This window comes from Apaloderma vittatum, unplaced genomic scaffold (assembly GCF_000703405.1).
Source record: "Apaloderma vittatum isolate BGI_N311 unplaced genomic scaffold, ASM70340v1 scaffold31489, whole genome shotgun sequence".
Lineage (NCBI taxonomy): Eukaryota > Metazoa > Chordata > Aves > Trogoniformes > Trogonidae > Apaloderma > Apaloderma vittatum.
The window spans coordinates 11,126-24,878 of record NW_009735150.1 but is presented as its reverse complement, the minus strand read 5'-3'; the positions used below and the strand labels follow the sequence as shown (position 1 = coordinate 24,878).

The 13,753-nt window shown below is 39.9% G+C and overlaps 1 protein-coding gene across 1 annotated transcript in view; it reads right to left on the bottom strand.

Annotated features, from left to right (window-relative positions):
* Window positions 1–969: 969 nt before the first annotated feature.
* LOC104279288 (ankyrin repeat domain-containing protein 55-like) overlaps window positions 970–13,753 on the bottom strand; it is a gene marked incomplete at its 3' end in the record, with an annotated part of 14,046 nt that continues 1,262 nt past the window's right edge. The window contains exons 2-5 of the mRNA XM_009876504.1: window positions 8,377–8,499; window positions 6,438–6,568; window positions 4,311–4,420; window positions 970–1,030 (exon numbers count right to left, since the gene is read on the bottom strand). Of these exons, the coding sequence (XP_009874806.1) occupies window positions 970–1,030; window positions 4,311–4,420; window positions 6,438–6,568; window positions 8,377–8,499 (425 nt within the window). The remainder of the gene's footprint in view (window positions 1,031–4,310; window positions 4,421–6,437; window positions 6,569–8,376; window positions 8,500–13,753) is intronic.

Genomic DNA, 13,753 nt, shown 5'->3' with positions numbered 1-13,753 from the left:
CTGCCGGCCAGGGTCAAACCACGACAACTCTATTAGCTGCATTTGTGAGGATCCACATTTTCCAGAAAACACGAATATTCAGGGCTTAGTACTGACCCTTGAACAAATATCTTCTCAATGCCAAATGACAATGAGCTGGACTGAAAGTCCCAAACTGCATATAGTGATGCATTACAGCAAAACACTGTGGCTTGAAATTATGATCCATGGTTCCATGCAATTCATTTGCAACAAAATTGTCAACGAAGACGAAGTATATGTCTGTTTCATGTTGTTGTGAGCAGGATCTGCAAACCATCCAGTGGATAAGGAAGGTTCATGAAAGAGGGAAACTTAATAACCCTGTGGTGTATCTGGCACTTTAGAGGAGACATGTCCTTGAGCAAATGTTGGAGTGAAGAGAAATATAAGGAAAGACGTTTAGAATCTCCCTTATGTCTTGGTTCCTCTGTTTTGGGGAAGAACACATACGGAAAGTTAACACTTTCCTGTGGACACTACATACATATATATATATACACACACATATATACATATATATACACACATATATATACACACACATGTTGCAGAGCACAGTCCTTTAAGGATCAGAGAATAGTGTAAATTTCTGTTCAGTGTAATACCATCTTTCCAATATTTTTCCTGATGATAGTACTTTAATGATGGGATGACTGGTAAAGGTGAAGATTTAGTCCAATATCTCACTTAAAAAAAATCAAAAGCAGTTAATATCTTGTCAAGTGAGTTAGGAGATTCATTCGACATACTTCATAGTTGGCAGTATATGGAGAAGTTTTATAAGCCTAAAGATGCATCACATGTAGTAGGAAAAATGAGACAATGAGAAATTTTTGACTAGTGCATAGTCTCATCGTAAAACGGATAGTACAGTGGACTTTTTCTGAACAGCATGGCTTGTATGTCCCCAGAGCGTGGAACTGTGACTTGTAGCATGATCTCACTCACCTCATTGTCCTGATGATTAATTTCACTAAGATTTGACTGCTGCAGGAGCACGTTCAGAAGCCTGTGGAAGCAATGACATAATCAGTGTGCTGTACTCCTGACTAAATCTGAATAATGCACATTTTTTGAGAAACAAAACATGTAATTTCAAGAAAAATCGGTACTAGTGATGGGGACAGGTGAGAATCTTAGCTCTGAGCTTTGTCATACTAAAAAAGCAAGCAGGACTTTATGGCTTGCTATAAAAAAAGAATTTTAATGCTGAGAATTAAAAGATCCACTAGGAAGAATTCTTGTGCTGATTGCCAGGCTAGAATCGGTGTGTGTAATACTATACATACGTGCAAGTTTTGGTAGGAATTTGTTGTCATCCTATTGTGTAAAGTTTTATGGCCAGTTTCTAAAAGGGTTTTTCGCTGTCCTTAACTCTTGGAGTAATGTTATGTTATGTAAGTGTTTGCATGTGTGCAGACATACTATATATTTACACACACACAAAGCAATAGTATTTTACAAGGCTTTGCATTGTGTATGCTGGGGTGGGACCATTGTTGCAATACAAAATATAGCAATGCGCTGATTCACATTTGATGGAATATTAGACTACAAACACTCCCCTCTTGTGGAAGGAACAGTTACAAAAAAACAGCTACATGAAATATACAAGCACGGTAGTGTTTTTAACAGTGCATGGCTTTTGCTTTTCTTTTTGATATGGTATCTTATGAAGATGCCCTGAAATCACTATAGGTTTAACGAAGATGGCTGTGTTTTATAGTGGGGTATTAAGTGTTTGGATCATGTACATGAGTGGGCCATGGAACTGAAAGGACCATTGTGTCACACATGGTGACAAAGCCAGCATAGATCCTAACATGGATGTACAGTTCTTACGATTCCAGCACAAGGAAAGATAGATCCTTAGTGGATCTCTAGATAATACCATAATGAAAATCTGCAGCTCATCTGAAGGTGTGAATCTGCTACAAACGTTCAAAACACGGACATTTAAGAGACCTTCTCTTTTACCAGGAAATTACAAAATAATGAATGTCGAGGAGGGAACTCTAATAAATGTACAGATAATGCACAGGTAAATGTGTACAACCATGCATTTATTCTCATGCATAGGATACTGAGTGAAAATCTTTTGCTGTTTTTCATTAGGACAGTCTTCAACAATTCCAGTATGTCTTCTAGACTGAACTGTACTCAGGTGTGTGGATCAGATCAAGCTGAGAATGTTGAATGACATTTTTCCCCCCAGTATTAAACAACTAGATAATGTGAATTATTCAAAACAAAGACATTTACAGTTGCTTAGGGATGATTTGGGAAATTCTGCAGGTGAAATTTTATCTGCTGGTAACACTATCTTCAGTTACTAGAAGTCCAGATTTAATTATTTTCTAACTAGAATATCTGTGTGAAGACTGGACAGATCCATTTGTATATGGATACAAATACTTATAGAAAAGGAGTGCTACACCTTTTCTGAATCACACAACAAATAGCATAATGGAGTCATACTGTAGGAGCTCTGAAAAGGATGACATTTTAGGATTGCTGGGATTAGTTTGGTAAAAATTCGTAAAAGGAAGGAGACGTTTTGTGGTCATGTGACAAAATGATCCAGAATCTCATAAATACAGTATTTGAAAACAGATCTGGGTGAAAACGGAATAGTGAGCAGAAAGAAACTGAGGTAACCGTATTATGTTTGTAAAACCTGATTATCACATGCTTTTATAATCTGACACATGAGTCTGTATTTTAACCCCAGTGAATCGATGAAACCAGTGTATGTAAAGGAAATGTCATTCTTTGAGTGCAAAACTTCTATCAACAACAAACTTTGGCTCACTTATATCCTTAAACCATTATGACAACGTGTTACCACTCAAATATGTAAATATCCAGCCATGTAGCTGAGTTTTCCCTGATATCTACTTTTAAAGGCATAGATCAGGAAGCCCATGGGTTCTCTTTCCACATTTCCTCTTAGTCTTCGTGGAATGCACTGAAGCACATAAATCAGTTATCAAATCAATACATAAATTGACTCATCACTGTGCGGTCCATGTTCTGCTTTCAGGACATGGGATTGTAGCAGTGGCTGCTGGCTTTCAAACTTGGCTGAAAAAGCGTTTCACACCTGTCCACTGCATATACCCTTTTGGCAATGACATGGGATTCAAGAGGGTGACAATGACCACAATGGAAAGGCCTCCCTCTCAGTATTCTGGGCATTTCTTATGGGCGTGGGGAAAAAACAGTGAGAAAAGAGAGGAAAAGGAACTGAGCAACTTCTGTGCAAACTTCTGAGCAAACTTCTGTGCAGAGAAAAAGTCTGCCTGTATCCGTGGAGAATGTGAAAAATGTTAGGGGAACCCCATGTGCTCTTGGTAAAGTAGATTACTATTCTGTTTCAAGTAGCAGCATGTGCAGTGTTGTACAAACATTTTCTTCTTTCTGTGGAGGCTTTATTTAATGATACTGGCCCATACTTTTGCAGCAACCTCAAACTATTCTTTCCAAGTGATGCATGAAAATCAGTGATAATGGGGAAAATTAATAAAGCTGAAGAGCAAGATCAGCAGAAAAGCACAGAGGTCAGGGCTAGTCTGCTACGGTGACAGCAGCAAAACTGTAGACTCAGAGATTAGGTCATATGAATATTTTCATGTACTGTATGTTTCACCTGTCTTTAATGTCTTCCTATCCTTCCAGACATGATGGACTTAGGAGAGTTTTTTGAGTGAATTTATTCAGATGTACAAATCAAAGATTGTTAAACCTTCCTATTATCACAGGCTGGAATGAGACAAAGAGAATTTTTCTTAGGGCTTCTTGTGAAGACACTCTGTAACTGTAACTCCACCTTCAGTAAAATAGTTAACAATGATCCAGCCCACCAAACCTCAGCTTCCTCTTTACAGTAGGGGCTTTCAAAGAGGTTGTCATGTGGAAAATTTTTCTCATATTTGCCATGCTACTCGGAGAAGTCCTTATTCTTGTGAGAAGGTGGCAGGAAGATAACTGGTCAAGGGAAACCCAACGTTTCAAGCTCCATTATAATTTTTCTTTTTCCTCCTGCTGTTGTGATGTCAAACCAAGCTCCTTACCTTACTTGGCCTTATATCTTTGTATACACAAATGTTGTACATTGCTTTTCCTCTTCTCTTCTCCCTTTACGACAATCACTAAGCAAAGGAGCAAGTCACACATGTATTTGTTACAGCAAATTTCCTTTCTTGGACTCCCTTTTAGGCTTGGTAGCCTGTACTGGTGACTACCTGTTGAGATTCAACCACCAAATGCTGGTGGAGCCTTGGACATACCTCACATCAGGTTCTGCGGTAGCAGCATGGAGTGGTAACCTCCCGTTTTTGTCAGGTATATTTTGCTTAGCACCGTTTCTGAGCAGGCTGACACAGCCTTCCAGCCAGCCCTAAAAAAGAAATTAGAGCATGTTAAAGGGGAAAGCGAAATGCATCAGGCCAGGTCTTGCATGGTGATTCTGGCACCCAGAGACTGTAACTGTTCCTGCCAGCAGAGAAACTGCTCTTTTGTTTCCCCAATAGATGTCTCAGCCCTAAGAGTGGTTCCCCTTTGAAATCTGAGTCTCAGACTAGCTCAGCCATTTATTTCTGTGATTAGGTGTTTTCTTTACACTGGATTTTGGGTTTTCTGCAGTTGTGGCAAGTACCGATTAAGTAAACAGTGACTAAAAACCTGCTAATTCGTGTATCACTAGCAAATGCTACATATATTCCTGCATGTGGGTTTAATTATGCTAGTTTAAACCTAGAGCAAGATCACTTGTCTCATTTCCTTTATCAGATTTTAGCAGGAATGGCAAATCAATAGTAAAAAGCCTTAGAGTGTGGTCTTACAAACGTTGTTGCAGAAGCTTGAATCAGTGACAATATTAGCCTGAAAGCAGCACCAAAACAGATGGGATGAATCAGTTCTTGGACTAAAACATACTATTGATCACCACAGCAAAAAAGCAAGTAAACAACCTGTTTGTGACTGCATAAATCTTTCAATGTATACTTAAGTCCCAGAGAAATCAAGCATGTGGTTAAGTGTTTTCTTCAAACCTTGGCAGGACAAAGATTGTTCCCTCCTGTATAATCTATGCTGGATTTGCATTACCATAATTTTTAGGGAAAAGATGTGGAACGATGGAATCAGAACATCCCAATTTGAGCTCCTGGTGGAAGTCAAGACCACCAAATTCTGCATTTGATTGTTGCTGGGGAGCTTTGCTGAATTCAGTTCTCTGAACAGACATCACAGCCTAGTGCTCTCTAGACGTCTGATTATATCCATCACAGAAATGGAAACTTTGAAGCCTGGGTGGTTTAAATCTTTTCCAGTCACTTCTTTTTTAGCAAAGAATGTTTTTTCCTCTCTGGGGAAAGAGAAAGGAAAAAAAGGAGCATGATAACTAATTATGGGATTTTTTGAAAATATCTGGCAGAGGAAATGTTTATCCTCAAGTGAGGCATGCTCCTTGCACTAAATGAGACTGCCTGTTTTGCTATTTTCTACACTTATTTGGTAGCTCAATATCACATAGCTGAGCAGAAGCATTGTTTTTGTCCTGAACTTGCAGGAAGAACCTAGATGCAAGGGATGCGATTTAATTAGGCTGCTACGGTATCAGTTTAAATGAATTGGTGGTTATCTGGCCATAACTCATATTATGCAGCATGGGTGAACATTCCTTTTCCCTTTCTCTCCTGGCATGGTCAAACCCTCTGCCCAGAAAACTTGGTCCCCATCCTTTCTCTGAATTCTGAATTCCCTCCAGCAAGGCATAGAAGACTAAGCGGAAGAGGACCGTCCTTGTGTGCTTAAGACAGAAAGCACCAGATCTCCATTCCCAAACTTTTCAATGGGATGTCTGCACCTACTTCCACTTGCATGTAGGTTGATTGGGGGATTGAATTGTTTATGATCTGAATATTTGCACTGGCATCTGCCACACTTTGAACTTAAGTTCTTAAACAAGGTTATCCAAGGTCCAGTACTATAGTGAAAAAAAGCTGGCTCATGTGGTATGCAAGAAAAGATGCCTGCTGACCACCAGAATCTGGTACTGACAGTGGGAGGGGAGAAGTTATTCTGCATTTTAAGAACATGAGAGGATTTTCCATTGCACAGAAACAAGTGCATTTTTTGAAACCACAAAGAAGACTTTGCAACTAGTGAGCTCACCATACGATGCACTCATTTTACAATCCAAAAGAGAAAGGGCACTGACAGAAGTCCTGATCTTTTTCTAATAATCATTGCTTCCAGCTCTGCATCCTAGGAAAATTTATGATTTCACTGTTGTCTAGAACCAAATGTTTTGTACTTCTTTTTTCTTCCTGTAGTATAAACAGAAATCTTATTTGGTCTGCACTCCCTTCACTCCATCTATCTTTCCATCCTTCTACCCCAAGTCTTGGTACCAGATAAGTTGCCAGAGATAAACTGGTACGTCCACAAGCATCCTGAGTGTTAATATTGGCTCCCATCTTCAACAGAAGCTTCACTGTATCAACCTGGCGTCCTGACACAGCATGCATCAAAGGTGTGCAACCTGGGGAAGAAAGTCAAACGTTCTTTTACAATTTTTATCAAAGCCGTAAGATAGAGATATTTTCTTATTTGCCAGTGTTAGTACTGACACATTAACAAATCCTTTCTCTGACAACTGTCCAACAGTTGTACTCAGGTTTCTGTAGACAGGATGTAACTGCTCTGCCAGTTGCTGACCACTGATTTTAAAAAGAGCATCACTTCATTAGCAAAAGCCTTGCCTCATTAACTCTGCTTCTGGAGGGAAAAGTGTTTTTCTGTTGACGAGCTCCCAATAGGAACTGTTGGCTTTGCATACCAGCTGGGAAGCTGATACTCTTCAGAGTGACTAGTAGCCAGATGGCGCTTGGCTCATTTTTTCAAAATCCAGTTTCATTCTGTCTCTGTGTATTCAACAGATTTATGAAATCAAGCCCTGTTCCATGCAAAGGTGTATGTGCGTGAATTGATGCCTTATGCAGACAACAACTTATCTTAAAGACTGGATTTGCTCTACAGTATTTTCTTTCCTGTTGTCATGAGAATTTTTTATATGCTGCAAACAATTTCTGTGCTGGGAAAAAACCCAAATCTACATTCAAACCTAATACTCAAATGAAGTATTATATCTTCTAATTGCTTCCTCTTCCTTCCATTCTGTTAACTAGTGAATGACAGCAAGAGATTTTCCTGCAGAGTCTGACAAAGCAATTAAAAATGACTAAGCTAGGAGTGAATATGAATATTAGAAACTATAAGACTACCAGAAACTTCAGACAGAACTGAAGAGTAATTATTCTTACTGGATTCAATAAGACTGCTGAGCAAATGCGTGCTACTAAGTCTGAGGTTATGCAGATCCTGCCATATGTGCAGGATATGAGCCATATGTTTTGTCTTGCAAGACTCGTCTTAAGTAACATTCGCGTGTACGATCTACTAATCAAGTTTATTCTGGAGCTGAAATACTTCCGATTGCTGTTTATACGCTGCCCTTCATGACTAGTCCCTCTCCCATTAAAGGTCTAGACTGAGAGCATTTTAGCTTGCTTAAGCATTTTCCTTACTAATCAATATATGTTTTAAAGATAAGAGTTAGGTTGTCTGGTTTAAAGTGTAGGAAAATTTGGCAACTTGTTAAAAGTTGGTAGAGACTAGAACAGATGGTGTTCATATGAACACTTTAAAAAAGAGTGCAATAAAAAATACTTTTGGATTAACAGTCTTCCTTGAGAGAAGCTTCTAGAGATCTGTGGCTCTAATTCACTTGGGAAATAGATGCATATAAAAACCAGCCAGTGGACAACACTTTGTAATAACATTAATATAAAACAAGCATAGTCTCAGAGCTAAAACAGATTATTGAGATCATTGCACATTGTACAATCAACCCTTTGGCAAAAAATGTATATGACAAAATCTTTCAAACTGTGTCTCAACACATGCTTTTTAAAAGACTGGAACCCTCTGCTCTAGATATGTGCAGAATGTATTGCATCTGGTTCTGATAAAAATATTCTTTTTCCTTTGCTGAAATGACAATAATTTCTCAGTGTCTCCTCAAAGAAGATAAAATAGATTCATGATAAAATACTGTCTGATTATAGCAAACCAACTTATTTATATCTATATATAAAATCCATACAACTACATGGTGAAAGAAGTATCCAAACTGAGCATTTGCAGTGGATGTTCCGAAGAATAACTCAAATTTCCCATATTCTGCTACTAAATGTAATTTGCTGAGAACAAAAATCACCATAAAAATGGAAAATTTAATTGCAATCTGAAGAAACTAATCCCTTGAGAACAAGCTCAGCCTTCCCTTACCCTCGCTGTCACAGCACTCTAGTATGGAAGGATCTTCTCGGATCACTGCAGTTAGTGTGTTCACATCGCCATTAGCTGCTGCTTGGTAAACCACAGTCAAGTCAATCTCTTCTGCTGCATCACCTGCAGGGGAGGGAGTATGTCTATGAGTAAGAGGAGAGCAAGTACAAATAATTAACACTGAAAACGGTGACACTTTTTTCACTGAGTTTTTATGACTGTATGACTGGAGATGGAACAAGGTGTATCTAAACAGCACTGTGGTTTTTGTTAGTCATTGTAACTTTTTCCAAAAACTATCAGACATAGAGAGGACATAAGAAAACATACTGAAAGTTTCCACCTCTTATAAGAAATCATACTAATGTTAATGTAACATGACTTGAGAAACAAGTAATAACTGAACTTGCTCATAATATTGCCAGCTACACTTTTACAGTATAGGATGAAATCAGGACACAGGTGTTTTCAGTTTCACTGTTGTTATCCTTGCACCAATCAGAAGACTGAGGATTTCACTTCCTTTCCCTATCATGTCCAGGGAAATGCTTTTCTCAGGAGGATGAACTTCTGGCAGCAATGCTATGTGTTAATAATTCCTGCAAAAATGAAAGGTGAACTATTGCTTGGAACCTAGGAAATGTTTGTTTTGTTCAGCAAATACAGTATGAAGTGTTGTTTAAAGCAGATGCCTTTTAGGACCGGTTCCTCAGATTTTTGTTTCTAGAAAAATGAATGTGATGATTCTCTTTTTGCTTCTTTGCTTGTAGTTTCCTTCCAGACTGGTCATCACATGCTCCACTTCACTACACCTCCTTTGGATTTGAGTACTAACCTTTTAAATCCAGGAGTCAAAGGAGCTGATTTTTTTAGTGTAGGGTCAAATCTGATTCAATGGTAAAATTCTCTAGAAATGTATTGTTGGTCAGCCACAGACTTATGTTTCATTTTAAAACAAGTTTCTGATCTGCTAACGTAAAAAGATATGTGGCTGCAGCAAGCTGTGCTGTTCACTGTGGCTGAGCGTCAGAAGTACAGAGTTTGTCTAGCCACTGCACTACCTTTTTAGCAGGATAAAGTATAACTAATGCCTAAGTCACACCAGAGAGCTGATAAAAGCAAGGACAGGTTAAGTGACTGGTGACTTATCCTTGCTGTTGTATGTTCTGGGGATAGCGTAACTATGTGAGCTGTGCAAAAAAAAAGGGGAGATGTTTTGAATGATGAATTTGAAAAACAAATAAAAATATTTTTCATAATCAAATTATTATTAACAGTGATATAAATTATATTTTATTAATTGTAACGTATACTTTTGAGTGCGAAAAGATCTTTAAAGATAATTTGGAAGTATTAGCCACATTGCTCATGTTGTGATCAAATACTGTCACATTTGAACCTGCATGAGTTCTTCACTGGGGTTTACAGCTCAGCATAATTCCCCATATGTGACTTTCTCTCCCCAGGATGCAATCATCACTCTTCAAAACCTGGCTGCCATGGAAACGCAGCAGCTCTTATCCTGGGAAAGGTTAGTCTGTCATAGCTAGAGCTCTGTTAGTCGGCTTGGGAAAACTAGAAAGGTGATGTTAAATCTGCCTTCACCAGTGCACAGATTCCCTCTTCACCACTACCCAATGGAAGAGGATTTATTATCTTTTCTTTCTTCTAGCTGGTCCTTTAAATTACATGTTTTATAAAATTTGTGAATTAAAAATGTTAACTCGCTTTTTATTTGACTGAGGAGTCTGCTGCTAAGGGAATTATTCATTTGAATCAGAAGCTTTGAGCTGTGTGCTTGGGAGATCAGGAGAGACTAAGAGTCATTGCCTCTGAAGAGTCACGATGTGTGACTAGTATATGAAAAAAGAAGTGACTTTACCACAAGGCCCATTAATCAGATTCCCGTATCATGCCCGACCTGCAGACTGCTCTCACAGTTGGTAAATTCAGCAAAGACATGTTAAAAACAAGCTGAGGTCTGAGATGGTCCTTTACTCTGAGACTGAGTGAGAAGCAAGGAGACAAGGCAGAAGTTTGTCGCTTGTGTTGCTCCTCTTGGCCAGTCTCTGGAAGTACCCAGGAGGCTGCCTGTGGTGGCATATTGCCATATTATATGGGAATGGTGCAGCGAGGATGCTGCTGACTTTAAGACAGAAGCCATTAGATGTGCTGGGACAGCAGCAGATGAAAGGGGCCCTCACCTCCTTTTATGTGTTATACATGTAAATTTTGTACTTCTTGCTGTCTAGCCTTGTAAGTACTGAAAATTGCCTGCTGTGAGTCTGGAGCAGAGTAATAGAACCACAGAAGGAAACTTTATCTCTGGAGCAGAGGGAAGGATGGCAGGAAATTGAGGACATGGATGCACACCTGCATGTGGGTCCCTGACTCCATCTGCCCTTTGTCATCTAACTGAAACCAAAACAATTTTTCCCCTTTGCCTTTGCCTGTGCTGGGATGAATCTGCTTTCCCCAGTGCAATTGTCCTCCCTATGGAGGTTTATGAGGCAAAACTCTGACTGGATGGTTGGTTGGGTGGGTGGATGTGTGGATGGATGGATGGATGGATGGACGGACGAAGTTTTTCACATGCCTGCTCTCACAGAACACAGGCTCCATTCCTGTTAAGGGATCATGGCATGAAGCTACAACCAAGGTTCACATTTCCCCACCCATGATTCCTTGCTGTGAGAGCAAGGAGAGACAGGTGGACCAGGCTGCCACCTTGCTGAAAAGGGAGACTGGACCAGGAAGAACTGTTGAATGCTCATATTGTGTATCTAAAATAAAGTAGACTGACACTAATTCTATTTCTACAAGGTGGCACAATTTCAACTGGGGTGTCTTTAAAATGACCTGCATGTCTTTGGGCGGCAGGCAAGGCCGAAGACAGATGTGTGCTCTTCTGATGCTTCACATGACAGGGAACAGGTAATGCCAAGAGTGTTTGGATGTCATGTGTGCTGGATGCATTGGCTGCAGGTGACACATCTCCCTCCTCATCTTCTCCTTACTCTGTCAAAGAATGAGAAGGCATGGGTGCAAAGCCTGTGAGCCAGTTCTTTTTGCACACACCTTTCCGGGCAGAAGAGGAATGGTTCAGAGAGTGGGCATTTTTCAGAAGGTGACAGTGAGGTACTGAATGCTGATGTCCCCCTCTGTGAGTTTACCCTGCTGGGGAGCTTGGCTGCAGCTGGGGTACCACCACCACATAGGATAAAGGGATTGTGAGCAGCCAAAGACCTGAACCTCCATCTTCAAATGTGTGAGCCTTACTTAATTTGTTATCTCGCAGTTCTGAAAATGCCAGTGAATACTGGTGCCATTTCATATGTATTTTACATTTTATTTTGGCAAATTGCTGGGCTACTGGTGAAAGAAAATTGTCAGTCAGCTTCAGTAAGGCAGAAAGTCAACTAAGCCTCAATATGGAGAAAAGGTAGGGAGAAACTACTGGCTGGCACAACAATGCCAAAGACAAGATGATATACAGTGTTGTGACATGTTTTGTAGCTAAAATTCTTGGAAAGAATCTCAAGTTAGAAGCCAATTCATCTGAAATAAGCTACAATGTTTTAAAAGTGTGCAATTTCTTTACGACAAAGTAATTTTTTTTAGGTTGAAAAGGATGATATATAAAGAAATACGAAGAATGGTCATAGGATTCAGAGCAACAAAATTACACTGACTCTCCTATGAAGAATGCATGTTTTACATAGTTAGCAATACCACTAACGCATGTGTTGTTTTGCAAAGTGCATATTAGAGGTACTTAAGGGCATGCTTTCTTCTGCATTGGATTTTTAAGAACTATATGAATTTCCTGCAGCTTAGTGTATGTGGCCTTGATGATGACTGATTTAGAGTTTGCTGAAACACAAAGTTTTGAAAATTGAAGGCTGGATAACAGAATAATTTATGTACATTGTGAGGAAGAAATATTTATGTATATAATTCAATCCCCTCTTTCTTGCGCACACTCTCATCTTCACCAGCAGCGAAATGCCTTATGTGATTTCCCACAGCTTGTTCTCAGGGGCACAATACTAGGCTGTTTATTTGATTTCAGCTTGTCAGTGTCAAGGGTCAGCTGGAGGTGGATGAGTGCTGTTTTTGGAAATTGTAGCTCGTTCTCTAATGTAATGGATTTATTAATTACTTACCAAAATAACAACGACTGTGTGTGCCTGGCTGTGACTGTACCAGTACAAGCCTTTCTCTAGCTTCTCTGTTTGAATGGTAAACTTTTGAATTCAGGTACAGCACACATTTAAATGTCACTATTAAGAGGGGAGAGGTTTCTAATATTGCTTGGCTTCTGTAAGTTCCACATTGCTACTGCTATTACTGTAGGCAAGTATTATAAAATACTAATGAGCAGTACCATAGGAAGTGTTACAAACAGACAGTATGATTTCAAGCCTGGAATGCTGTTTTTTGATCCATAGCCAGGATAGTTTCCTGATGTCTGCGGTGGAGAAGGGGTTTGCAAGAAGGGTTGGATTATTTTATTGGACCAAAGGATACTGATCTGGTGTGTCTGAAATGTGGTTTGGATTATTCCATTGTTATAGATCACTCTGACGAAAGATATTCTTCTTGCTAAAAAAAATATGGCTGCTTAAATCAGTAATGCACCAAAACAGTCACGGTATTTAGATAAAATCCACCATATGCTGTTAATTTTACATAGACCTTTCTTTGGATAATAACCAACGGGCTCAGTGTCCCATTACTGTGTGTTTGCTCTTGCTCCCTATCAGCCTCCCACGCTGCTAGCAGCGGAGACAAACAGTAAGTCACAAATCATCTAATGAGCCAGCATCCCTGCAGTAGTGGTAGAGGAGAAACGGATGATGAATTTATCTGAAGGGGCCCCTTTTGCTGTGAGTGGAGTGTGAAATGGGGCTAGAGATGATGCTGGACAGGAATTAGGATGACTCAGTCTAGAGAGTGGCCTGGTAAAAGGAGGGGCTGCAGATTAGGAGCAAGGAGAGGTACAGGCAGAGTTGCCTCACAACTCTCTTATTTCTATCCAGATAAGGTGTTTGGGTCACTGGTCTCTTGCATTGCTGTCTATCCCCTTATCCATCTGAAGACTTTGTCTCTTCTTCCTCACCCCTGGTTATATTCCATCCTCTTTCCTGCAACCCCTTCCATCAACTCCCTGGCAGCCATCTCCATGGCACTGAGTGTGCAGGATTTCCCTCTCCCTTCCCAGTCTGAGTGCTGGTGGGTCAGCATGCAGCACAGACCATACCCATGGTAGCTGCAGAAGGAGAGCTTGAGAATGGCTACGTGGAGCTGCAGAAGATCAGCCAGCCCCGCACCTCCTTCCTGTTGGGGAAAATGCTCTTTACATCATTCACACACA